This window comes from Tympanuchus pallidicinctus, unplaced genomic scaffold, assembly GCF_026119805.1.
Source record: "Tympanuchus pallidicinctus isolate F22 unplaced genomic scaffold, pur_lepc_1.0 scaffold1, whole genome shotgun sequence".
Classification (NCBI taxonomy): domain Eukaryota; kingdom Metazoa; phylum Chordata; class Aves; order Galliformes; family Phasianidae; genus Tympanuchus; species Tympanuchus pallidicinctus.
The window spans coordinates 82,766,812-82,793,775 of NW_026294618.1; the positions used below are offsets into that span (position 1 = coordinate 82,766,812).

Here is a 26,964-nt window from a genome sequence, read left to right on the forward strand (position 1 = left end):
GTTACTGTTGTTTGTTTGTACTGAACTTTAACAGTATGTGTGGAACTGACATTAGATAAGAGCAGTTTTATTTCACAAAGCATGCTGGACTTGTCTCTCCTCTTCAGCCTGTGCTAAATTCATCTCACTTTTCCCTTCTCTAGTGAATCCTTCATGAGGCAAAATTGACAATGCAGCTTACACCAAAACTGGAATTACAAGAAGCAAAAGGTTTGCTGTTGAAAACTGCCTCACTGGGAACATATTTGGGATGTAGAAAATTTAGATGTATGGACATTCTGTATGAACAAGAAATATACGCTTTTAAGAATGAGACAAAAGCACCTATGACTTCCTCTGAGGACACATCTTTCAGCAACTTCATAGAGTCCTCTTCCAAAACCACATAATTAGACATTAAGGACTGCAAAGCTACATACTTATAGCCAGCACAAGTTTCAGAAAATCTTATTGCATCCAGGAGTAAATCTAATAGTTGTAAAATGAGTCTATCGAATGCTCCCATGAGTTCTTTGAATCATCATTCAGTAGGATTCTATCTTCTCATCTTTGCTAAATGCACTTGCTAAAAAGTGGTCATAAAGGAAGGGCTCTAATACAGCTCCTCAGCCTTTGGCACACAGGATGATAAATATTTACTGAAATTATATTAAAGAGAGAAAATCTAACCTTGGTTGGAAGGCAGCTTTATATTACTGCTGCAACCTTTATAAGACAGTTGGTTGAAGGTCTCTGAAAACGATGATTAACTGAATATCAGCTTAAGTGGGAAGCTACAGACGTCATATATATACACACAGATGTTTGCATGTCTGCATATATCACTACAAACTGGTACAAACACAGTGATATAAGACTATAAAGCAGCATAATGGCAGAGTAGTTGTCTTTCAACTTGTTCTATTTGTGATCCTTCACTAACAAAAGCTTGGTTGTTTTTTTTTTTTTTTTTGGTTGTTTGTTTTTTAATGTCTCACCAGTGTAAATTTGACTTTGCTACTAAAATGCTGCTGTGTATCCATGATTACCATGTTTTTGAAGAACAATGATCTATTTTATTAGAATTAATAAAATGTAGCCTGAAGATGAAAATACGCGCTTCAGACTTTTCCCAAATAACTGCACAGTGGTTCTACTGATCTACTGGCTACAGATACAAGGATGAGAAGGCAGGTATTCCAATGTTGCACAACAAAATCATACCAGGTAACTGTTGCAACGATTGTTTATTTTATGTTACAAAGATCACTTACTACAACACTTGAGCTAAACAGCTGTATACCTGGAAAACTTCTCTTCCATGAGAGTTTCCAATTTCCATTTTGCTTTACCAAGGTATGTTTAGAGCCAGACCACAATACATGCTTCTACAACTCCATTCTTTAAAAACCTTCTTCTTTCCATAGAGAATAATAAATAGACTGTAATGGACTTAAGACAAAAATCTTCCTATCTCTGAAAACAGTCTCTGGGATCTCATACAGCTTTAGGGACAGTTCATACAAAATCTAGGCCAAATGCCCTAAGGAACTAGGCTATAAAGCAGAACTCAATGTTTAATGAACTATTTAAAAACAAAACAAAAAACAACATTAAAAAACCAAAAACAACAAAATTCAGATTAGGAAGGACATATATTTCTTGACACAGCCTTTGTAAGGGGAACTATTCAAAGTCAGAGACATGGAGAACTACAGAAAGCAACAATGCATGTTTCTCTCCATGCTGGAAAGCTGTTCTCAGAAGGCCTGATTGATGACTGGGTGAAAAAGAAACAACATACTGCACTACTGAAGAGTACAGGCCACTTCCTCAATCACATGCTTTACAGAATTTTGGTGTAACTTGCAAGATCTGAGCACTTCCACAACGCTATACGAACTGTCACTTTAGCTTTGCTTCAGGCTCATTTGCCCTAAGAAATTTCTTTCTGTGGAACACATCTGACAGAAAAACATGTGGTTTGGACTGCCAAACTGCTTAGGAAACAAAACAGCTCAGCCATTATTTAAAGAGGCTGTATTAGGAGGTCTTTTACCTATGTTAGAAATCACAGAGAAAGGAAGGCTGTCCCCAGCTGTGAGCCTGATGAAGGTCAAATCTAGATCTCACCCAGCCACCAGGACTTTCAGCCCTCCAGGCTACAAAGCACCAATTCTACAGAAGCACAGTCTAATCACATAAAAACCAAGTAATCAGTATTAAAAAATTAAGTTTTTACTTTCAGTGATTTGTATCTAGTCAATCCATATGTACCAATGAGAGAGATATTTTTATCTTGTTTACTTCTAAGCAGAGAAAGAAACTACATCAGGGAGAGGTTGAATCTCTGCAGGGAATCAGTATCATGCCAGGAACTGAAGGCAGGCATTTCTGCCTCCAGTTCTTGGACTGTATTTCTTTATGTGATACATGAGTGGGTGACAAAAATACGAAAATAGATCGAAAGTTCCATTTTTTGTTGTGCAAATAAGTGAAATAAGTGTATTACAAATATCCAAATGAATCACACCAAGAATCATTGCATACAGTCAGAGAAACATCTCCCAAGCAATGATTTGAGTTTCTTCCTTTACTTAAAAGCTTCACTTCTATTACCATAGAGGACAGTTCTCTGAGGAATTGAACAGTCCTGCTTGTCTTGGGATCTGATTATTTTCTAAATCCAGCCACCACTAAAGGCAAAGTTTCTAATTAATTTCCTACTGCTTGCACCCAAGAATCAGAACAGATGTTTCATACAGCACACCTGACAAACAGGATAACTCACCGTCAGTAGCCTGAAGACTATATGACAGACCCAGTGCCAAGTAACCCTTTGCTAGGGACTCTCCAGCATCCTCACCCAGGTCTATCACCATTTTAGCAAAGTATTCTCCTTCTTCCAACTGCAAAAGAAGACAGAGGTTGAGAATTTCAGGCATTTCTACAATAACTGCATGTCTACTACACCTGCTTCAATAAGGTTATCCTTTTATACATACCCATACAGTCATCTGAGAGACACAACAGTGACTTCAGTGACCAAGTGACTAAGCACTTACAGACAAGAGAACATAGAAGACCAGATTATTAGACCCTGACACACAGCCACAGTTTTCAGAAAGGTTTTGGTTTTGTTTTAAGCACCTGCCCTAAACTATTTCCAGATGTCCAAGGTTAAGGAATATCTTATTTCCGTATTTCTCTACCGGGAAATAATGTAATCTTAAATATCAGTGGACTAGCTACTTACATACTATTCTGGCAGTAGATAAAAAGTTCTAACAGGTGTCTTCCTTTAAAGGAAGAACTTCCAGGTTTTCTCTATATTGCCTTTAAAACTTCGAATAGTGCTCCTCACTTCTGGTCTTAAGGGTTAACACACCCGTAATCCGTAGAAAAGACTAAGGCCTGTAGATGTATATGGAAAGGTCAAGGTTAGACAAGTACAGGCAAAAGCTGTAAGCGATGCTTGAAAGGCATAGAACCTACAGGAATACCTCATGTGCATACAAGGAGATTTGCAGATCCTGTCAGCCATAATCAGAGTGACCAGCAATCAGACAGCACTACACTACCCCAGAAATCCTACTATTGGAAACTTTTATGACAAGATTATCGATTTTCTGGGATGGAATTACTTTGTTTGGGGGAAACATTTTTGCTTGAAATCCAGCCATTTTAGATGCAAATACTGCAGCAGTAACTGAAATGTGCTCTTATTACTCAGTTTTGTCAGATTTCAGCACCTCATACTTCTTTGACATCGAAAACTCATAAGGAACTGGAATCAAAAATATACCGGCAGATGAGAAATTCTCCTTCTGCAGCAATCTGTGTGTATATTACTTAAGAATAGAATTGACTTGATACACCGCAGCCTGTCAAGTCCTAGTTACATCCCTTGTAGACATGCAGGTGATGACATGAATTAGCAGCTACGTAAACAGAAGAGCTGGTATTTATTAGATGACATCAAACACAACGAAGTCTTTACCTGATAATCTGTGTATGGAAAAAGACTGAAATGTCTGCAGATGAAGAGGCAGTCTCCATTGCTTGGGTCTTTTCCCCATTTGTGCAGCTCCCAGAGGCCACAACACTTCAAACTAGATGCAGGCCCGTAATTTAAAATTTCCAAAATCTCCAACAAGTCAATGGCCAACAGTCACCCAAGGACCAACATGTATTTGGTCATCAAACTGCTGACTGGAAGCACTATGAACTGCCATAGTGTTGTGGATTACCTAGCCAATAATGACTCTGAAAAATACTAATTGAAAAAGGAATACCTCTCAGAAACACCAAGCAAATTGCAAGGATCATCTTTAACAGTATAATCCAAAGTCTACTGCAATCACTGGAAATAATTCTGCTGACTTCAGTGATGCTCAGATGCCACCCTTTAAGCTCACAATCACAACAGGAAGCCTGAAGTTTGTTCCAGGATACTTTTTAATCTTGTAGTCAGCTCTACCGACTTCCCTGCCACAAACTAAAGCATATTCTGGACCAGAGCTTAGGACAATGGAAGAAGAAAAAGTCCCATGACTCGGCACAGGGTGGGAGGGGAAAACACCAAAAAAAAAAAAACCCTTCCCATGAAACAATAACTGAATTCTTCAACTCTCAGGAACTTTTACATAAAGCATGAAATCTCTGCAATCAGAAATTTAATTATGCACCTCTTTTGCTACCATAAACAGCACTATTCCCACTCTATTTCTTCATTGTTTCTCCTCCCCACATGCACCTTCAGCTAAGAAGTCTCTATCAGATGAAGAAAAAAGCTATGCAAGGAATTCTAATAACTATCAAACAAGAGTAGGGGAAGGTTGAGTTTGTGAAAAAAAAAAACAAACAGATTAAATGAAAGGTTTGGAGCTGAAATGGAGACGCCTAAAATTGAAGACATTTTGCTCCATTGTTTCTCAGAATGGTCACCTGATGGTGACCTGAATGATGGCCCACACTGAATAAATCAGCAACACACCTTTCAGTTTTCTTGCCTGCCACTTATCTAAGGCCACTTCTGAGTGCCAGATTAATATTTCGTACGAATAATTAAAACCACAGATTCTCAGAATGACTGAAAGAGCGCTTCTAATGCAATGTTCTTGTAAACTTTATTCATACTAACACTAATCACACTCTGACTAGCCACAAAGGCTCTCATGAATGCAAACTTTGGTCAGTTGAAGGCTGCATTGAAAAAAAAAAAAATGGCATTGTAAACTCCAGCACAGCTCAGCAGCTGGTTCTGCTTATGAGAACATTTACTTTTCCTACTTACAGCACTCAGCCACTTCCCCTGCCAGCCATGCTGTGACTGCCATCTGCCCCCTCTTCTCTCATTTGCCTACTCTTCAATCACCCTGAGCAACCATGGAAAGCAAAACCTTCCATTCAAATCATCCAATGCAACATTTCAACTCTGCAGTGCAAACTGCCCCTAACCTGCCTGCACTCCGGGTGAAAAATCCTTCTCTACACACTTAATTGACTGAGGCGTCAGGAGCCAGCCTGAGCTGAGATGAGCTGTGTCCAAGGGGATCCTTACACACATGAGGTGCCTGCATTCTGCTATAACAACAGGAAAGGGAGGATTAGAAGCCTCCAAATCAGGCCTCAATTCCTCTAGATCCAACTAGGCACGACTTTCCTCAGCTGCAGCTCCTATGGTTTGCCACATATCCTGAAGCAGCAGGAGCTACTATTCCTTTCCCCTCTCCTCATGGGGTGAGAGGCATGTGAAATCTCACTCTGGGACTCTCAGAAGTTGCAAGCTCAAGCTACGCAGAAGCCAGCTAAGACACAAAAGGCACAGCAGAAGACAGCCATTCCTACTCCAGTTGCACAACCAGGTGGCCAGACTCAACATGAAGGGAACTCAAACAGTTTGTTCACTTCAAATGAGGACTCCAACTTAAAATGGTGCAATGCTGCATTGGGAGGGCAAGGAACATGGATAAAAATTGTTGCATATTACAGACCATTGCTAGCAAATTCTAGGCCACAGGATGCCAGGTGTCCCCCAGACAGCAGGGATGGCACAGGATCACATCATCACCAGACAATGCATAAGTACTGCTATTAACCAGTTGCCAGCAGCGCCAACAGCAGCTCGCAAGAATGCAGAAAAAGGCATTTCTTTGGTCATCAGTATGCTTGTAACAGCTTGAATTCACTTCCCTTAGAATCATTACTTGCTATTCCTTCAGAAACAATAAAACCCAAAGTCTTATACCCACACAGCTACATCTCTGATTTGGCCCTTACTCTTGCTAAATTCCTCTGAATACTTCCTACTGAATAGCTTTTTGAGTAAAGGGCTGCAGAGAGAGGTTCCTGCCTTCTCAGATCTGTATGGCAGAAAGCAGGTGTCGTGGAAAACAAGCTAAAGGGAACTTTCCATATTTTGAACTGAAGCTATACTACCTGTCAGGAGGCACTTGGAAGCACCAGCTAAATAACTTTTCCCCCACACCAGAAAAGAAGCATGCAGCTGGCACCTGGCGAGAAAAAGGCTGCCAAACCACAAGCTGACACTGATAAGATTGTAATGCTGCGTTGCTGTTCTTTTTTTTTCCCTTCCACCTCCTCTATCATCTTTGATGAAAACAGAGTAGTTGTTAGTTGCACAACCCTGAGGGTAAGCTGTTCCATCCAGCTACTCCTGTTATTTGACCGCAGGTCAGGTGAGTGCTGCAGCCAAGCCCAGAGGCACACTGACGAGTGGGGAACAGCAGGTGCTGTCGCCTGGCCTATCGCCACCCAGCTGGTTTCCAACCACCACCCAGTGTTTTTAGAAAAGCTCAAGCCCTACACCACTGAATCTACACCTTCCAAGACTGCAAGTGGACTGCAGTTCCCACCAGGATTTAGAACAAATGAAGACAAGCAAAACTGACGTTACACTGCAGCACTGAAATGACTGCAATGACTGAAATGAATTCTACTGCGCTGAGAAGGGGAGTGCACAAGGGAGGAGGCAGGAAACACAGCATGTGACACTGGACTAGGACAGCAGACAAGGTTAGTGAAATAGGAGCTTGGACACCCCAGGACTGAGAAACACCCAAGTATCTCAGAGATCCAAATCCTATAGGAAGAGCTTCCACACAAAGCTATATACTGTTATCTAGATGAATTAGGCTTTTATCTTCTTTGTTATACAGGCTTGTAGGTTTGGAGGCTACAGTAAAGAACAGGAAAAATTAAATAATGGGAAGATTAAGAGAAAAGGGGAAAACTACATAGGAAAAAAGTGCCCAGTAAGGTATTGTGTAACAGAAAGCTCTGTCCCACTGCTGTTCACAATATACAACACAAACCACATTACATGCCAGGAAATAAAAAAATCCCATGCTTTCTATTGTTGGTCCTTCAATATTGCTGATTGCTTGTCAACATATTCAGCATGTAAACCCAGCCCACTGTACTTAGTAATACTTGATCCTTTCCTCCAGTGTATCAAGAGTGGTTTGTTCACAAGGAAAATGTATAAAATCCTTGGTTGCCTTTAACATCTAAAATCCTTTGGATTATCTCAGTAACAGAAGCTGTGATGTCAGTGAGAATCTATTTTAAAAGATGGAAGAAATCTTCAGCAGCTCCTCACCATTCACTGTTTTCTCAGTAGCCTCTCCTCACAGTGATGTCAGTCCTTTACAGAGTCTGCTTAGCAGGTGGAATAACTCAGATAATGGGGCTAGATTTGATCTTACAATGTTACTCATCCCACAGTAAAACCTACGCAATGCCATGCAATTCCAGGGCTCCTAGGTGACTGGGTACAAGCACATGCACATCATTTATCATCTGTAATGACAGGGTCAACAACAGAGAGAAGAGAAAGAAACACTCTTGGATTAAGTGGTCTGTGAAAGTAATGAACGATAAGCTGTTACCTCAGAAGCATGCAACTCTAAATCTCCATGCTGCCAACCTTCCAACCCTCCTTCCCGCCCCCATCATGTACTGACCTCACTGTACAACTTACACTTTACAGATTTCATGCATTGTCTGACCTGGCCTTACCCTGCTGCTTTTCTGCCTTTGCCCTAACGGACAACACAATCTCCATTTTCCCACACTAGGATCTGCAAGTCAAAAGAAGCAGGGGAAGTGGTAGTGAGGTGCAGCACGCACTCGTGCTGCAGTTTTTGCCATAGGGTGAAGTCTCTCCAAAACTTTGTGCTAGCTGATAACACTGGCATCGTGTGGTATTACCCACATTTAACTCCACAGTACTATTTCTGTGGTGTCAAACTATTTCTGTGGTGTCAAACACTGTGGGCCGCTGAAAACAGTAAGAGCATGTCTCATGCCCTCCTACTCTCTGTTAGACCACTGTCGTAGAAGATTCAAGCTATCCTAGGATCATAATTCATCTCCACGGGTATTTATCAAATTCTGAATGCATCTCCATTGAAAGCATCTTAGTAACTATCGATGCCTTTAAATAATACTTATAAAATTGATAAAGTCAGTATTTGACACCTAGTGTTCAGTTTTTAATATTCTTACAACACCTGTCACAATTGTCTTGTGGAACCTAGATGAGTAGTGAAACTACCAGCACCTTAATATAAAGTTACTAAAAACAACAACTCATGTTGTAGCTCAAAATCTCCACCAGTATAGCTGAGAGGGAATGCTAAGTGAAGGAGAAAACTGCAGCAAGTCTTTTACAAAGTGGCACTCTAAATTGACAGCAGATCAAGACAGGACAACCCCAGTATGGACACTCCACTCCAAGCTACATGGACTTTTAAGAAAATCTAAAATAACACTCTGAACTTCAGTAGTCCAAAACTTCATAGTAATTTTTGGAAAGCCAGAAGACAGCTGGTTAAACACAAACAGCCTTTGTGTTCCCTTGATACAATTGTTCACATTTAAGTTCATCAGACCGTTCTGCTGAAATCTTGGCAAACTGGAATGCCAGGCAGCATGGCACCTCAAAAGCAATTTTGAGTTCACCACAAAAACTCTTTTAAAACACAACAGGGTAATGGGATAAATACAGTATCAGAGTTCCAACTTTGTTAAAAAATTTGCATGCTATCAGCTTTATTAAGTACAGGTCAAACTGCACCTTGGCCAGACAAGTGTGATCTGTATAGGTGCACTATTTTGAAGTGGTCCTCCAAGGCATTTGGCGTAAGCTTTAGAACAACTGAAGGACTAATTTGCTGTTCACTCTCTGCTGTTTTTTTTTTTTTCTTTAATTTGTGAAAATCTATAATTCTGAAAATGGAAACATTCCTTACTTCATTGAGATGTTTAAAGCAGGCCAAATTCTGAAAGCTAGTGGTTGAGGGGCAGATCATGAGCTGATGTAAGCCAGCATGGTGCTAGAAATATGGCAGTGGAGTAGTGCCAATTTACATCAGTTAATAAACCAGTCATAATGTCACAACAGAAGCTGACTGCATCCAGTTCTTTTCCACATCTGGTATACATTGATTTGCATGGCAGGCACAGTACAAATGCATACATTTTGTACTTTGTTTTGCTCTGTGATATTTTTTCCATGATCTGGGTATCCTCACTGTTCCAAATCAGAATTGTATCAATTAGTTTATTTAGGTTGGGTTTTTGTTTTTCAGAGTGTATGGAGATTCCATGTAAAAAGTCAGCAAAACAAGTTAAAATGACCATTACATTAATTAGGAAGGAGACTGTTCTGTGTTCCTCATATCATTTTGTATTTATCTGACAGAATAAATTGTCTTTTTTTTTTTTTTTTTTTGCTAGTAACTGAAGTAAGACTAAACTAGTCCACAGACTATAAATGAATTGAATACATCACACCAAAAGCACACAATAGACAGATGTAGGACATACAAACAGCATGTTTTGTTTGTACGAACAGTGATCTGGTTTTGCCCTTTTCCTGCCTAACTAGCAATGAAGTACACAGATAAACCTCCCAACTGAGAAATTATTCATTCTGTATGTTTTGAAAAGCAAGATGCATCTGAATATTTGCTACTGTTGATATTTGTCCATTAGATTGTTCCAGTGCCCTGTCTATCCTCCCTTCTATTTATACTGGCATTGATCAATTTGTTCACTTCCAGTTTAAATGATTCAATTCTGTTGTGATTGCCATGTAATTTAAATGCAAATAATTACTGTAAGGATGACATTTAGAAAAACAGCTCTGCTAAGCAGGAAGGTTTTCATTAGACAGTGGAGTTTGCCAATAGTATCAGAGGCATCCCTTTAACTATGAAATGCAGAAACCTATCATGCTAAGATGCTCAGATTTCTCTCTGGCTCCCCTTAATTAAAACTATTCTATGGCATCATTAAAGTTTGGTGTCAGAATAGAGTATAGGCCACTGAGAAAAAGGAAGAGGAGAGAGGAATATTACTGGATTTGGTTTGAGTTTATAAGATTATTTTCTGAATAACTACAGTAAAATTATGCTCTTGTGAAAAAATGTTATTATTTCAGATTGAACCTCACTTCTGATCCAAAAACACTGGAAAGTGTTCCATACAATGAAAAAGCAACTGTTAGAGGGAAAAACCCTTTCTTTGAAATAGTCAAAAACAGTTCTCTCTCCTTTCTTCTATTTTTTTAAGATTAGACTGTTGCTTTAACATTTTTTGCCATGTGTGAGAAATTCTGGACATACCAGATTGACTGAGGACAGAGCTGTGACTGGTACAGTTTCACCTTCTTTTCTATATGTCTCTAAAACAAAGCATTCTTTCTTTGCCAGCTGCACTAGAGGATCCACAGTGATGTTGAAGAGAAGCATCAAGGAAAAAAACAAATTTTACCTTTGCCTATTTTACTGGCAAAGCAGCATCTTTAATTTGGGCTAATAATTACACATTCAACCCCTCATCCGTCACAGGCATCAGACTTTAACGGTACCATATGAGATTTTGTCCTCACTACTGAGAGTTGCATAAACACCAGGGTAACATAAGAAAAACAAGCAGTCTGACATTTCTTTTCTCACCTTACAGAAATCTGGTCCTTTCACCTCAACAAACACCAATGACCCAGTATCTAGCACAGTGCCTTCGTTAAAACTTCACCATTCCTGTTAAATGTCAGACCATCACAGGGATCTCGATTTTAGCATGGAGTCTTACAAGATGAATACACTCTCTCAGAATTTTGTCCTAAGTCTAATTAAGGCAGAAGTCATGTGTCAAGCAAATATTGAGAGACCACAGCCTCTTTGAAGCCACTATTTCTGTTTAGAAGTAGTTGACATTGATGATTCATATTCTATTTGCCTACCAGAACCCCAAGTCCTTTTCTGCAAAGCTGCTTTCCAGCTAGTTGGCACTCTTAGCATGTGATTATTCCTCCCCAGGTGCATTTCTCTTCGTGGAACTTAGTAAGATTTCTGTAGGCCCATTTCTCCAGCCAATTAACATCCATGTGAATGGTGGACTGATTCAATTGCAGGTGGGCTTTGAGATTTTTTCTAGTTTTTCCCTGCTCACTTGGACAGTGTCTTCATACACTCCTCCCAGGTCACTTCTCTATGCTCCTGTCACTCTTGTTTGACTTCCTGTACATCTGAATGGACAATTCTGCTATCTTCTTTGTTCCCTCCTCTCAGCATCCTAATCTTAAACATTTCATGCTCACTGTAGTCAAGTCTACTCTCCTTTGCATTCCCAACCAGTTCTTGTTTATAAGTATCAGGTCCCACAGAACACGTTCCTTATTACTTCCAGTGCCCCTCACTTTGTTCACCAAGCAGGAAGTCAGAAGAGCTGAAAAACTATGGGCAACAAGGAGATCTCAGGTTTGCCTGTCATACTGAAGTCCTGGCTCCTAGGCAAAATAGGCTCCTAGCTTGGTTTCAGAAAGATTTTCCTTAAATTTGACTGTCCCTGCCAGCTTTTTTTTTTTCTTCCCCCTCCTCCTGGTAATCATTGAGGCAGTAGAATTGATAGGGTAAGCTCTTAGACTCCAAGTCCCCCACTATCACTCCAGATGAATATAGGAATTCAACCCATGAAGCAACTCTAACTTCAGAGCCTACACAGAGAAAAAACCTCAGCATTATGTTTTAGACTAATACTAAATTGATGTTGCTTTTGAAACCATCAGCAGAGATGCTAATAAGTCTTCAATACAGCTGTAATGTCTGACTCGCTTGTAGTTTTAAAATCTCTAAGAATCAGAAAAAAGTATTGGCTTTATTTAAATATATTTACTGTATTATTTTAAGCTGCACAATAGCTTTCAGCCGTCAAAACTTAGATACTGAGCTAAGGTTACAAGAGAGCTAAATTGCTCTATAAGTCATGTGGGTCAGCAAGGATTCCCCCATCACCCTCAGACCTGACGGATTTTTTTCCTAGAACACAATGCTTCCCAGTTTCTGCTGACTCACGTACAAGTTCAACAATTACAGTTGATTCAAATACATACATAACCAAGTCTTCTCATTGACAGTCATGTAAATTGATAGCATTCAGTCAAATTCATCTTTATACCAATTTTTACCATACAGAGATGCTGAGGATGGCAGCAGGAGGAAGAATATTTTGTCACCAAAATCTGAGCAGATTCTTCTGGTATTTTCTTTCATGCTTTTTTTTTTTCTTGTATCTTTTACTTGTGTTAGCAATTATAATCCTTCACTGACTGCAGGGACACCTCGTGGTGAGGACAGGTGAAAACAGCAGGCTGCAATTCAATTAATAAAACCAAACAGTACAGGACTGACAGATGTTTCAGCTCCTTGGGATAATGAGAATTTCACAGGCACAGACTTCAACTCCCACTCTGCTTCTGGAGCATACATTAACACATCCAGAACAGAAAACACTGACACGGGAACTTTAAGAACAAAGGATTGAATCATACAGCAGACCTCAGCTATCTAGGAGTTCAAGGGTCAGACTCACTTATTAACTTTTGTCTTCCAGGGGCTAGCGGCGTGGCAGATCCAGCTCTGGATACTCATTTGAAGAGGCAGTCTCAAGAATAGCCATTATGGATTTATCCCATCCTTTTGATCAAAAGCCAGCAAAACCCATTCCTGTCTTACTGCAATATTTATTAGTAATACTTTTCTTTTCTTTAAAACGTGTGCCTATGTGTATGATTTTTAACATGGATTTCCATTCTCAGCACTCCAACTACACAATGGTACTGTGACTGCAGCGTTAGACACATTGCACAATGACAATTGCATCAGCTTGCTTACCCAGTGCAGTGACCCAATGCAGACCTTGGCAGCAAGAAGAGGAACGGTGGGATCTGTTGGTCGCAGTTTAGCACACTCTTTGAGCACTGATACAGCATATGCTGACTGGAGAAGGAGGAGGGGAGAGAGGAGGAAGAAATAAAAAAAGGCTGATTAGACAACGTTGTCATGGAGTCCGCACAATATATTTCAGTGAAACATACAAAACAGTGATATGAGGTTAAAAACAATCACATGGGCAAAAAGCTAGCAACTTTATTCTCACCTATACAGACAGACACACACGTGCACATATGAACACACACACACACTTCCCACATTCAGAAGAAATACACCAGAGAACCAGCACGGTCTGTGCACTACACAAAAAGCTGTTAACATGCTGGTAATTTTAACGCTGCCCTTCCAACTCACAGGAACTCTGACACAGTTTCCCCTGTACGCAATCATCTTCTAGTAAGCCAGAAGAGATCATAAAGAGCTTATCCTACAGTACATTACATTTTAGGCCAACTATATTCAGAGAGCTAAAATAATCTCTTCTGTAGACCGTTTTCTGTCTTTTCTAGTACATAAAAGAATACAACTGGGATCCCACCACGCAAAGGGTGAAGCAGGCAGTTTTGCAGAGCACTACATTGCTCAGCGGGTGGTCTGAATAGCATGAAAAGAAAGCCCATAGAAATCTTCCTGGTGTTAGGTTACCATTCATGAATGCATGAATGGTGTTTATGAAGCCAAGCAGTCACACAGCCCTTCTGATATTCAATGTGCTCTATAAACACTGCTTTTTACAGCAGTGCCATTCACAGCTGCCATATTTCAGAAAGCTGAATGGGGAATAAGGAAAGCTCAGGTCTGAGAGGCTGGCGAGCAGGTCTGCTCAGCTCTGTCAGTTTCATAGCCCACCCCATCATGCTCAAAACATGAAATTTCAAAGAAATTTCCAATTCTCGTCTTTAATCAGAGCCCCTCTAATGCTCTCACCTGGGAACTCGAGGGGAAGTTTTCTCATAATTTGTTCTCACATGCCCCATTGCTCCTAACCGTGTCAAATACCCATGGACTTTTTACAGGAGAGCAGTAAACGCACTACTAAGCTTGCAGAACCAAACTAATGGCTATTCCTATCAGGCCATGGCCATCTCCTCCCGACCCTGACCCACAAAAACTCTCCCCACCAGACCTCCTGACAATCACACCACTGGGTCTGGAGTCTGCTCTAATCCCAAGGAATTGGCAGCTCCACATGACAGCTTCACACTCCCACGGGCTATCAGCACTTCCCCTCCCTCACACTGTACAGATCTGGCGCAGCCTGCCTCCTCTTTTCTCCACGGAACTGAAGGTCCAGCTCTTGCTAAGGGATTCAAAGCTTGGCTAAAAACTGGCTTGTAAGGGAGCCTTGGAAAGGGAAGAAGGGATGTACTGCAGTTCTGCCAAGGAAAAGATGAGTTCTATAAGAGAGAACATAGGCTCTGCAGTGGCACAGTGTGAAGCCTCCTGCTTGAAAGCTTGGGTACCTGTAGCATGGTCTAGAATCTTGGCCCTACATTCTCCAGATTGCTCCTCGTCTATGTGGGCCATCAAATACCATCAGTACAAGTAATGGAATATCTGCTGTTTTACAGTTTCAGACAATTCAACAGTTTGTCCAAAGCCAGAAGGATGCCTGCGTAAGAGCAAAGACCGGAATTTAAACTGTTACCTCACTCCTTTCAGAAATAAAGACTTCAGCTTTGAATTATAGATGGAAACACATCTGCTGTTACTAGATGACTCTCATCCCTCAGAATGAACCTTTGTGACACCTATTTGTTTAGAACAAACAGTATCTCAGGGCATCTTATCCTCCCCTTACAAAAGGCTGCTTGCACTGCCGGAAGCTGATATTTCCAGTACCACCAGTGGGTGTGTTGCTGTTCAGAAGTGTCTTAGCCCAGCACATCATCTTCCTTTGTGCCTCTACTCCAGCCCACAGGTGTTTGTAGACCAAAAACCCAAGCAGCACCGTAGGACTACGTGCCACCCCATCTGCCAGTGCGTGTGCAGCTGAACAACACCTCCAACCTTTGCTATCCCACCAGGCAAAATCAAAATGGAAGGCCCAAGTTTATACAGAATATACCCTGTCCAGTGCCACTGCTTTTCGAAATCCTATACTGACTGAATAGGGTGGTGGTTCCTCAGTTCCCTGAAGGAGAAAGCAGTAGGCACCTGGGTGCTGGCTACAGCCATGATGTCAGCCAGCACAAATTGGAGCAGCGAGACGTCTGTTCTAATTTGAGCCACAGCTGCAAAATCTTTCAGGGCCCACTCCAGAAGAGAAGCCATACAGCTTGGCTCCCTGCCAGCTCCTCTTGAGCTCTGTCCCCTTTTGCAGACCATTGAGTAAGGCTGGCCAGGATGCACGCCAGCTCTGCAGCCCCTACAGCCCCAAGAAGTGCTTCTGCAAGCTGTCCAGAAACAGTTCAGAAGCCAACAGCACAACAGCCACTGCTGAATGCAGCTAAGCACAAAATCCTGCCTTGAGTCCACACCCAAACGCCTCTGCCTGTGCAGAGCAGCTTTACTGCATGCACTTGGGAGCTTCTGAATGCAAATTGACAAAGGGAGAGACACTGTTCCCACGCTGCTCTTAAAACATTTACAAAGATATGTCACTTTAAGCAAGTTTATAAAAATTGCAATTAAACCCAGGGAGCAGAAATGCTTTCAGAAACAGAGCGACATGAAGCCTTTCTATCCAGCCACATTTAAAAATTCAAGGGAACTATATAATTTCAACTCAAAAACTTCACCTAGCAGAAATTACACCTAGATGAAACTGTTAGACAAGGAATAACTGTAGAAAGAATATCCCATTCCCAATGGAACCTTACTTACTACTAAGCTGTGACACAGATACTCATTACAGGCCTTTGGCTGGGAACGCACATCAAGTATTGAACATGGACGTCATTGGTTAGTAAAAATATTTACTGTGAAAAAGCATTTGTGCAACAATGAAATAATCTGACAATTAAAATGTACATATTCTTTCACTTAGTGTGGGTGGATCAGGCAGCCAAGAGCATTGTTTGTGAGATTCTCTACAAGGCAATAATGATTGGATTTATTGGTGGGGCATGTTTTGAGAAGAGCAGAGCTTGAACTGCAAGTGACTGTGTGCTTCCTGCTCATAATTCTGAGCTTCAGAGCAGCTCACTTAAAAAAACAAACCCTAGCCAGAATTAAATTCTGTTCGGATTTCTAATTGCTGGATTCTAAAGACTGCACTGGAGTCAGTTCTCAAGGACTTCAGGAAAAAAATGGGTTTGCCTCTGGGTCTCATCTGAAATCTCACTAGGAAAAAGGCCTTGTGTGGGTTTTAATTTTGTTTATGGAAGGTCTAATACAGGAGTTCTCAGCCTTGAGATCCTCACCAGGTTTAAGGAGATCCATGACGACTCCATTTTTTGTTAGGTCCATCAAGGCATAGACCTCAAAACAGATTATGGAGTGAAAATACTGACTTAATGGGAATGTTCAGCCACAAAAGAGTGAGCTCTCTGGAGGACTTAAGAACCTCTATTACAAGAGTTGAGCATCTCCATCCTTCATATACCACCTCTAAGCTTTTTGCAACAACAGAGAAAGGACACCGCACTACTGTTCCATGTTTAAATCCAGTATCTACGTAGGAATCCATTCTTCTCTCTGTTGATTTTTCTTCACCTAATCTATTTGCAAACAATATTCTCCTTCTGCTGAGAAGCAAAATTAGGAAAGGCAGTTGCAGGGAAGTAACTGCCAACACTGACAAATGGCTGCTTTCAGTTTTAACTTCTGAAAGAGCTCCATGCACTGCATTCAATATACAGAGTGCAATTGTGATAACACAAGGAAGCTATTGGGAAGAAGGATGCAAAAGACATCTTCCCCTAAGTAATTAAAGCTACCATGATTTTGAATCCTACAGGGGAATAAAACAACCAAAAACTCTTGTTTCAAATACTAAATACTCTTCTTCCCCATTTGCTAACTATACAACAAAGTACACAAGCATGCTCCTCAAAGATGTTTACACATGATCAATCAGTACAGAATGAAAAATTAGTTTACTGCTAGTTTCCTTGCTTTTCAAAAAGGCTTAAGAGCTTCTGCACTCCATTTAGGTAAATGATGCCCAGATACTGGATTTCCTAGTGCACTTCAATACTATTTATCTTTCTTTCCTCTTCTCTTCCACTGTACCAAAGCAAGAAAAGAAGGATGTCAGAGAATTCATTTCATACTTAAAAGACAAAAAAAAAAGTAAGTAAAAGGAAGAATTTCTAGACAACAAATTGTGCCAACCAGACCTGACACGCCATATACAGTTGCTTTTCTCTTGCAGAGGTTCCAAAAAATCTTTCCTGTCTTTTTTCTCTTCAGTAAATCTTCCAGCCAGAGAGAAAAAAAATGTTCAAGAAGGTGTTCTTGGTAGATAGCCTTGTGCCCCATTCAACAGGCAGCTCAGGACACAGCTGAATCTTCACAAATAACGTTGCTTTACTCCTAGAACCTTCCTGCCTGATCATAGAAACTATGCTGTCTGAAGGGGATTTGGGGGGAAGATGATGTTTGGGAGTGGGGAGGGGTGTTTTGCCAGTATGTGAGAATAAGTACCTCCCTTATCCTGGGATTCACAGCCATCTAACTATAAGAGATCTTGAACCGCAAGGGAAGATGACATAAGAGGGAGAAAGCAATTGAGAACATGGCTATCAGTTATTCTGATGTTAGCTGTTCACTGAATTTCTATAATTCTGTGAATCCCTCAGTATAAACAACATTCCCCAAAGACATTCGCTTCTTCCAATACAGGGAGCTTTTTCTTTTACCTCACGGTTTGCAAACTGGAACACTGCAGTTAAGCAGCTTCATACATTCACTTTTAGAAGTACCTCTCAAATCTTAGGATTTAATAGAACAAATCTGTCCACAATAATGTGACGAATGCCCTACTTCACACTTCCTGTCACGAAAAGAGTTAAGCCTCAAGGCAACCCTGCAGCCCACCCAGGTACTCTGCTCAACAGGCAAGAATTTTCCATTTTTAGCACTGCCTACAACACACACACATACACTTCTGATCTTTCTTTTGCACCGAAAGAAACCAAACTATTGCATATCCCCGAGACGGCTGACCTTTGTAACGGGATCTTTAACCAATGACTGTTCAATATTTTAACTTCCAGTCCCCAGCAATGCTATTTAAGGAGCCATCTGAGACCTCTGCTGCTCCCAAGGTTCCTGCCTGCAATGCGAAGAGAAATGAACTATTTTTTTGCCAGTTGCCTAGCAACCAGCCTAAGCTTTAGCAAGAAAACCAACAGAAGGAACAGCCTAAATCAGAAAATTTGTCTGCTGTTGCTGCAGAATTATGTATCAAATATATTTATATCTTTCTTTCTAACCTTCTGGAAAGCTGTACGTTGGCATTGCAGACATGGCTGAGTCAAACTTGAAGCTCCTTGAAGCTACCAAAGACATCCGCTTTTGCTGCACTGTTTTAAATAAGGAGAAGTATTCCTTTTTTGGGTGCAACACAGATATGAGCAGCTCAGACATTAGCTGTCTCTATTTGGCTATGACCAGCACATATCAGCAACTCTCAAAGGGCTCAGAAACCAAAGTTCATGTCTGTGTAAGGCTGGTTTCAAAGCCCTAGAAGCGCCGCTGGCACAAGCCCTGGGCAAGGCCGCATTATCTCCCCTGCGGAGCAGCTGAAGGGAGCACCATGACTGCACTCAAGGCTCTGAGACAGCTGCAGCCTGCTCCCTCCTAAAACCAGCTGAATCACAGGTGCCAAGGAGGATGCGATTATTTCCTTTTGTATAGCATCAGACGCTTCCTGAAGTGCTATGTTATTAAGAACCATTCAGGTAGACAAGTGTGGCTCTTTCTTCCTTCTTGTCTTAAACATGAGCAAACACAAGAAGGCTAAAAGGAGACAGGAGCATTTTGCACAGTTGAAATCAGGTTTCTCTGCTTGGTTTTGCAAAGTGCCATCCTTCTGGTTTCAATTCCTCTACTGGCAGCCATTCAGAACAGGGGGATCAGCAACCACACAATTGTTTTTGGACTCATGCAATTGCTGTCCTGAAGGCAAGCACTGGGCTGACGTGATGGTGTTCTGCAGGCATCGGCAGTCCCAGCACAAGGTCTGCTGAGCACAGCTCTTGCCTCCAGAAAACTTCCTCCTGCTCCACTGGACTCCCATCACAGAGGCTCTTCTCTACAGCCTCTCCACCAACTCCAGACCTCTTCTCTCACTGACATCCTGCTGTTCTTTATCCCCTAAATGAGTATGAGAGAGTGAGGGGCAAGGGCAGATTGTCTCCCCTCAGCAAATACTCCTGACATCCCTCAGGAAGGCCGAGACTGTATCGCTCCCCATTTCTGCTGTCAGGAAACATATAAACAATCCTAGAGCTTTTAAGTCAGTAATGAAAAAAACAATAATAAATAGAGCAGAAATATTAAATTTGAGCATGAAAACGTTTCATGCAATGAATATACTAGCAATAAATATCCACTGGACATGAAAGCTGACTAAGACTGCTGCAGGTTGAAAGGCTCAGCTAGGACATCCAGAACTCATAGATCAAGTACATTCATCATTCACCTAATAATTTCAGTTCTCCCTGCAGCAGAATCCTTCCTCACCACTCTTGGGGAAACAGCACATCACTGTCATGAAAGACAAATACTGTCCCCTTGGACTGGTACTTAAAAGAGAAGCATCAACACTGCTTTATGTGTGCTTTCACAAGGTGCACTGTTTATTGGTTCACCTTTCCCTTCAGCTGCAGTACAAAAAAAACCACGCGATGCAGAACCAGAAAACCATCAAATACTGTTGATCTAAATCAGAATTCAATCCCATGATGTACTTCAGGGTCTCTAATCCCAAAGAGCTCCAGTGACATTTTGGGACTCAGGATGGGTCCTGTGTGGGGCTGTGAAGTGTGGAAAGGGACAAGAGTCTGAACATGTAACTGATCCAACTGGTCTGAAGCCAGAGAAATGCTTGCAAGTGCACGAGGACCCTATTTCACATCCCTCTTGCCTATAATACATCACCTAGACTGACAATTTTGCCTCCAACTTCAGACACCAGCAGCTGCGTGCTGGTTATCACCATGGCCTTCAGTGCAAAACATTTAGCTGAAAAGCTGCAGATTCTCATCGTACGCAGTCTTCTACTCTGTAAATACAAGTTTGCTCCTTTGCCATTCTTCTGAAAACAGGTCATTTTTACTTTTTGAAAGTCTCGAGACAAGCAGATGCAACCTACTGCACTCATTTTAGGCTGGCAGCAGGACAGTGGCTCATCTCACAGCCTGAGGACTGTGCCAGATGGCATCGGGCTATCACAGTGCTCACCACTTGGGCTCGGTCAGTCTGCGCATGGCAGGCACAGGGAGCTGCTATGCCCACTCCACCCCTGGCTGTCATGTCACCAAATTACGAATGTTACTACCAGCAGAAGCAACTCAAAGCATCTGCGCAGAGTTCTGCATAGCTTTCTAGCAACAATGCAGAAGCACAAGGGTTCTGCATCAGTCTGATTTTAGCTTTTCTCTCGCCTATACAGAACTACACTTGCTGACACAGGACATCTCTCAGTCTTCCCTTTCTATAGCAGGTATGTCTCATGCCATTGTCTATGCCTTCCCAGCATTTCATCTAAAATTGTCCATAAAAGTATTTCAAATTTCAGGCCATACTGCAATCATAAATCTAAAAAAAATGCTCCTTTTGTTTGGAAAATACACAGTACGTGCATTCCCAAGAACAGCCTTAAAAACAAACGAAACAAAAAACCACAAGAAGAACCAGATGACACCATTTTTCTCATTAAGGGACATTCTGAGAAGCACAGGCAAGTTAAATTGCTGTCACTCCATTATTTCTACTGCTTTAAGTGGATAGAAGAACAATAGGAAGGTTATGCTTCTTTGAGCTTTCTTATTCACTGTTTTATAAATCCCTAAGGCCTTGCCTGCTCTGTAAGAAATTTCTGAAGTGGCATGCCTATTTTTATTAAGACACATCCTTTTTAAACTAACAAATAAACTCAAGCATACACACAGTAACAATCTTAGCTGGTTGACTTAACATTCACAGTGATTACTTGTGAAAATCAAGAGCCACTGTTTGGCCGTTTTTGGGCTAGTTCAACACCACACAGAACAGGGGACAAGACAGACCTTTACAGCATTTTTAAGAAGGTCAGATTTTGCAAATCCTAAAAATGTATTTGAAAAAAAAAAAAAAAAAAAGAAAGAAAGAAAAAAAAAAAAAAGACCAAGTTCCAGCATTCACAGGTTGGTAGTAAAAGGGTTCCTGTCATGCCCAAGATTTATGAGCACAATTTGCTGTACTGCAGAACAAGTAACACTGCAGGATGTGAGATTTCATTACCAAGAAATAAGATCAGGAATTGGCTGTGACTGAGATAGGTGAAAATAGATCTTTTACCTATAAAACTTCATGTGTGCTCTCCATTCTGCATTCTAGGCAAGCTACACTGTTATCAGCAGTTCCTGCTGCACTGGAGTACTTTCATGTAAATGAAATCTGTTCTGCTATCAAGCTGCAAAGAAGAATAAAAATGTATGCTGTATCTCCCATTAGCAAGATGACGCATTGCAGAGTATACGACAGGAACCCTCAGAGAATACTTGTGGATTAGGAGTGAAATGCTGCACAGGCAAGATTGCTGTGTAAGGGAATCTCCTCTGCCCCATAGGAGGCTCAGAAAATTGAGAGCTTTTACATTAACAGGCAAGATCAGGCCACTTTACCTTCTAAATATTAGAAGTTCAGGCAAAAAGACATGACATAATAGGATATCTGAAAAGATAGGACAGAGTTACAGAGATTGGGTGCTTACATAGCTCTTTCATGTATACAGTACCTTCTAGAAAAGCTGAGAAGATATGCAAGTGTATAAAGAGGACAGACTTCTCATGCAAATTGTTAGAAGTTAAAGATCAAGCTCCATCTCTCTCATTTACAGACAAGTCTAAGAATAAACCAAAGTTACTCTCTGGATACACTCTCAACTACCAGCAATTAAAATCCAGGTTTGCTCTAGAACAGATGATTAGGGTTACAGCACTGTTTGCCATCAGAAATAGGCTACACAACTTTTAATGGCAATAAACCTTCCAAGTTAAGTCAAGAGAGTTTATGGGTAGATACTATGCCTTCCATCACTGGGTATCTAGTCATTGTCACCCTGAATATCAACAGATCAGGTATCCAGAGGATTTGGAAAGGCAGAGAGGGCAGCTATGTGCTAGCTCCAGCTGAATGCCCAGGGGAGCTGCACCCAACTTCTATAGCCCTCACCTGACAAAGGCCAACGCAAGGTATTACACCATGACACCAAGCTTGCTGTTCCCCTATTCCTCCAGGAGCTTCATATTTCCGTGCATGTGACTGAGTCAAGCTATCATTTTCCATATCCAATTGTAATCCAGGGTGTTACACAAATTACCAGTGACAAAAGCTCCACACAAGCTCCACAGGCAGTCTTTTCCAGTGTACTGCAATTCATTTTTTTTCTTCCTAATTGGAAACATGAACTTGGGTTGCTGCAACTGGAAGATATCACATCTTATCCTATTCATTACAGACAGAATAGAACACCTCTTTACAAAAACTCTTGAAGATTTGCTTATCTTGGTCATTTTTTCCCTCTCCCTTCATGGCTAAATTTTTTTTTCCCTCTCTCCACAGTGTTAACTATACCCTTAGCCATCCTTGATGCTCTTAATAGACCTTCTCTTGTTGGTCTTCCATTTTCTTAACCCAACAGCTTAAGGCTTTGTCTATGCTCATAAAAAGAAAGGAATCCCTTCAGACATTTTCCACGCTTTACTGTCACTCATAAATTGCAGGATGACAATTTTTTTTGCAAAAGTATTACACTGTGTATTTATCTCCAGCTTTCACTCCAAATACAGTTTCCAATTCTGCTTAAGGCCATGAAAGGCCAAGAGAAGGTATCATGTGGCTCGTGATAGTTAGTTGGTGATCTCTGCTTAGTTCCGCCTGAACCACCTATACTCCATGGGCATGCAGTATAAGACTATGCTGTAATGGTCTTTTACCACACAGCATTAATCTGCTCACAATTCCTAACAGTTGTAGGTAGAGACTCTCAGCACAAACCAGTTTTTTGTTTTTTTTTTTTTAATCACCTACTTTTCCTGCAGGAAATCTCTTCTTTTAAGAAAAGATTTGTACCATCTTTGCCTATCTTTTGCAATCAGACTTCAGACAAATCAGTGGCTTACTGGTAACTTTGACAAATACTACATTAATTTTAAAAAACTTGTGTTATGACAAAAGTACATGCATTCAAACATCCTTTGTTTTTCTACAGAAAAAGCATCAGCATATTCTTGAAAATCTTTAAGGTCTCTTCCAGTCCAACTCATGCTGTGATCAGATGGAAAAACAACTTAAAGAGACGTTAAGTCAACTGCCCAAAAACACAGAGTTGATGGACAGTGAGACATCAGTAGCCATCTTATGCTAAGACTCTTTACGTTGAAACACCATGGAATGGAAAGGAATATAATGCTTTTCAATCCACAGCCATGTGTAAAATCCATTTTCCCTCTGATAATGAAGATTAAACACTACATGGAAAGAACAGTACAGGTTGTGAAGTGCACACACACGAAGTGCAATCAAAGTCTCAAAGGGGAGCACTGTCCTTTCACATAAACTGTCTGGTGGCGCCTACCCACACAAAACACAATCAAACACATTCAAAAAGATAACCTAGATGCATTCCACTGGAGGAAAAATTGCCATTTTAAAGTCCTTTGATTTCAAATTTACCTTTCCACAAGCCACCATGGACAGGGCAAGCTGGTACCAGAGGTGGAATTCATCAAACGCGAACTTCATGGCTCTCTCCAAGCACTGAGAAACAAACGTTGGAGAAAAGTCAGATTTTTTTTATTGTTGTTTAAATATATATCTGTCAAGACTGATGCTTTGGCATGGCTCAGAAATCAAACAAGGAGTGACAACTAGTTGTGGAGAAGGTCAGGTTGTTTTTTTGATAATGACATCATCTTCCTCCTCTCAATTAATGGGGCCTGCTAGCATACAACATCACACTTTAAATTAGGACTGCTTTATTCAAGTGCCTACATAAAAATTAGCTTAATGTCTCAAACAGTTCTGGCCTGTGTGGCTGTAGGTCTGCAGCTGTTTCTACTAATTGTCAAATAGTATGCTTGATTTTTCTCCTCCCTGATAAAGAACCAGCAGTTACAGACTATATGGGGTCACTCTTGCACATTTCAACTGGAAGTTGAAAGAGAAGCCAGAGGTACCTCAGAAAGCATGACATACTGCCCTCTTCTGCCCAGAGTGATGCTGAGAAGGTCATAGACTTCAGAAGCATCCCGAAAGCTGACAGCGCGGTCATCCTGCTGGTCAGGGGCACGGCTGATCACTGCATCCCGGTTTGCCTGGGTACAGATATAAATGGACAGTCAGACATCAATACAGCAACAGAACTGACACCTTCAGAAGTTCTGCCGATCACCTATAGCATGCCAAGTAAAATCACCAAGTTTGGGGTTTTTTTTATTTTTATTTTTTTTTTAATTAAAAATACACAAAAATACAGAAGATGCTCCCATGCAGAAGTAGACTTGATTTTTATCCACACTCAAAGTAAACTCAAAAAGACAGCTGCACATACAGAAAGGATCTGTATGAATACCTCATCTGGTTTGTTTCACAGAATCAGAAAGTTAGAAAACAAACCTAACAGATTAGATTCTCCATAATTAAAAATCCAAAGCTATCCTTAATCTATCACAGAACTGTTTGAGTTGGAAAGGATCCTTCAAAGGCCATCTGGTCCAACTCCCCCCCTGCAATGAACAAGGAAACCTACAGCTCAATCAGGTTGCTCACAGCCCCATCCAGCCTGACCTTGAGCGTCCCCAGAGATGGGACATTCATCACCTCTTTGACAACTTGTTCAAATCTGTGTTCTTTATTAATTCATTTGCCTACAATTGTGATGTTCCAAAACATCATATGTCATAGACTGAAATTTACCTCAAGATCCCAGCCTCTGCTTTCTGTGGACAATGAGGAAAATCTTAATCCCAGAGTAAAGAGAAAACTCCTTCTATTTTCCAAACACTCAGGCTGGGCTTCACTCAGCCTGCCTGACCTCTGAGAAAGACAGAGCTGTATGCTATTGAGAATGCAGACCACACAGAGACAGCACCCCAGGCATCCCAGCTCAGTACAACATAAGAAAACATTCAGGTCTGACACCTAAAAGATCAGAAAAATTAGGACACTGCCAACAATTTCACCCAAAGCAAACACAAACGAAACATTCCCTCCCCAAAGCAAGGAGGTTATTTCTTTTTAATTGCAGGGAGATTTTTTCTTTTTTCCTAAAAAGGTTAAACATGAGAATTAAACGAAATAAAAATTTCCAGAATATACAGCCCTTGAAACCCACACATATTTTAGTATGATTAAGCTGTAACAGTATCATCATTACATTATCTGTGTAGTACCCAGTTCCAAGCACTTTATAACAGTTGAAACAGCAAACACAGTTACTGACAACCAAATCACAACCAAGAGCCATACAGTGAAACATTTAAAGTCAAACTGACAGGTCAGACTCAGTACAGTGTTTGGATCGTGTGCAAAAATTTATACCACTTCTTGTAGCAAGAAAAGTGGTTTCTTTCTCATGTTACTGCAAAGGACAATTAGAGATCAAAAAAGACAGTTCAGAACAAGACGTGTGAGACAATGAGAGCAACTTCAAACAGAAAATTCTGCAACCAGTGTTGAGAAGCATGGCTCATCTGTCTTTAGCAGATATAACTAAAAAAATGCTCCAGGCTCTGTTTGCATTTAACTCCAAGACACTTAAATAAATAAAATTTTTAAAAGCCTCTTAAAAAAAGCAAAGAAAGAAAGCTTCAGAGATTGTAAGATCACTACTTTAACAAGAGTTGAAGCTTATACAGAACAATTCTCATTGCCATGTGATTTCTCCTATGTATATACAACAGCATTAACATGATTTTCTACATCATTTAAATGATGACTTTTTTTTGGATAGAAAATAGCACCCTCATGTTCTGTAGTCTGATCGGCCTCCCATCAGAATCAATTATAGCCTGATGCTTTTTTGGGTATCCATCTAGCACCAAGCTATGATTTCTGAGTTGCTGCATTAGCACAAATAGAAAATTAACTAGAACTGATGAGTGCCCATTAACATCTGCTAGCAGATGTTGGTGCTAGATACAAAAACATGTCCTAATTCCACAATAAGTAGGAATGGGATGTATTACTGGGAGGTAATGTTCTAAAATTGCAGTCATACTGAACATATCGTACACATTGTACTTCACCTAGGCAGTGAGTAGTTAAAAACAACATATGCATAGGCATGACTAATGTTCTTTACAAGGTCATAAACCGTATTTTGTTCCATCTTTTAAATCTCAATGCCACAGAAGGTCGCTACAATCTATCACTCTACTTCCACATACAAAAGTTGCCACTGAGCAAATTTATCAAGTCACAATTCTCACAAGTCACATCCTCACAATTTTTAATGGTTATGTAAATACTGACCCTATCTTCAATTGCTAATTCCAGCTATTCAAAAATCAAGAAACCCTTATGTTAATGCAGAGCTGTTTATAGAACACCAAATCTCACTGCA

The 26,964-nt window shown here is 40.7% G+C and overlaps 1 protein-coding gene and 1 long non-coding RNA gene across 8 annotated transcripts in view; one reads left to right on the forward strand and one right to left on the reverse strand.

Moving 5' to 3' along the window:
- TTC7A (tetratricopeptide repeat domain 7A) overlaps positions 1-26,964 on the reverse strand; it is a 161,067-nt gene that overhangs the window by 96,263 nt on the left and 37,840 nt on the right. For all 7 annotated transcript variants that reach the window (XM_052684050.1, XM_052682452.1, XM_052681689.1 and 4 more), the window contains 4 exons: positions 24,578-24,715; positions 24,075-24,158; positions 13,185-13,289; positions 2,771-2,888 (listed from right to left, as the gene is read on the reverse strand). In XM_052684050.1, the coding sequence (XP_052540010.1) occupies positions 2,771-2,888; positions 13,185-13,289; positions 24,075-24,158; positions 24,578-24,715 (445 nt within the window). The remainder of the gene's footprint in view (positions 1-2,770; positions 2,889-13,184; positions 13,290-24,074; positions 24,159-24,577; positions 24,716-26,964) is intronic.
- Positions 6,617-13,063, forward strand: LOC128083707 (uncharacterized). Its single transcript, XR_008208274.1, has 2 exons — positions 6,617-7,017; positions 12,904-13,063. It is a non-coding gene; the product is annotated as an uncharacterized LOC128083707 (long non-coding RNA).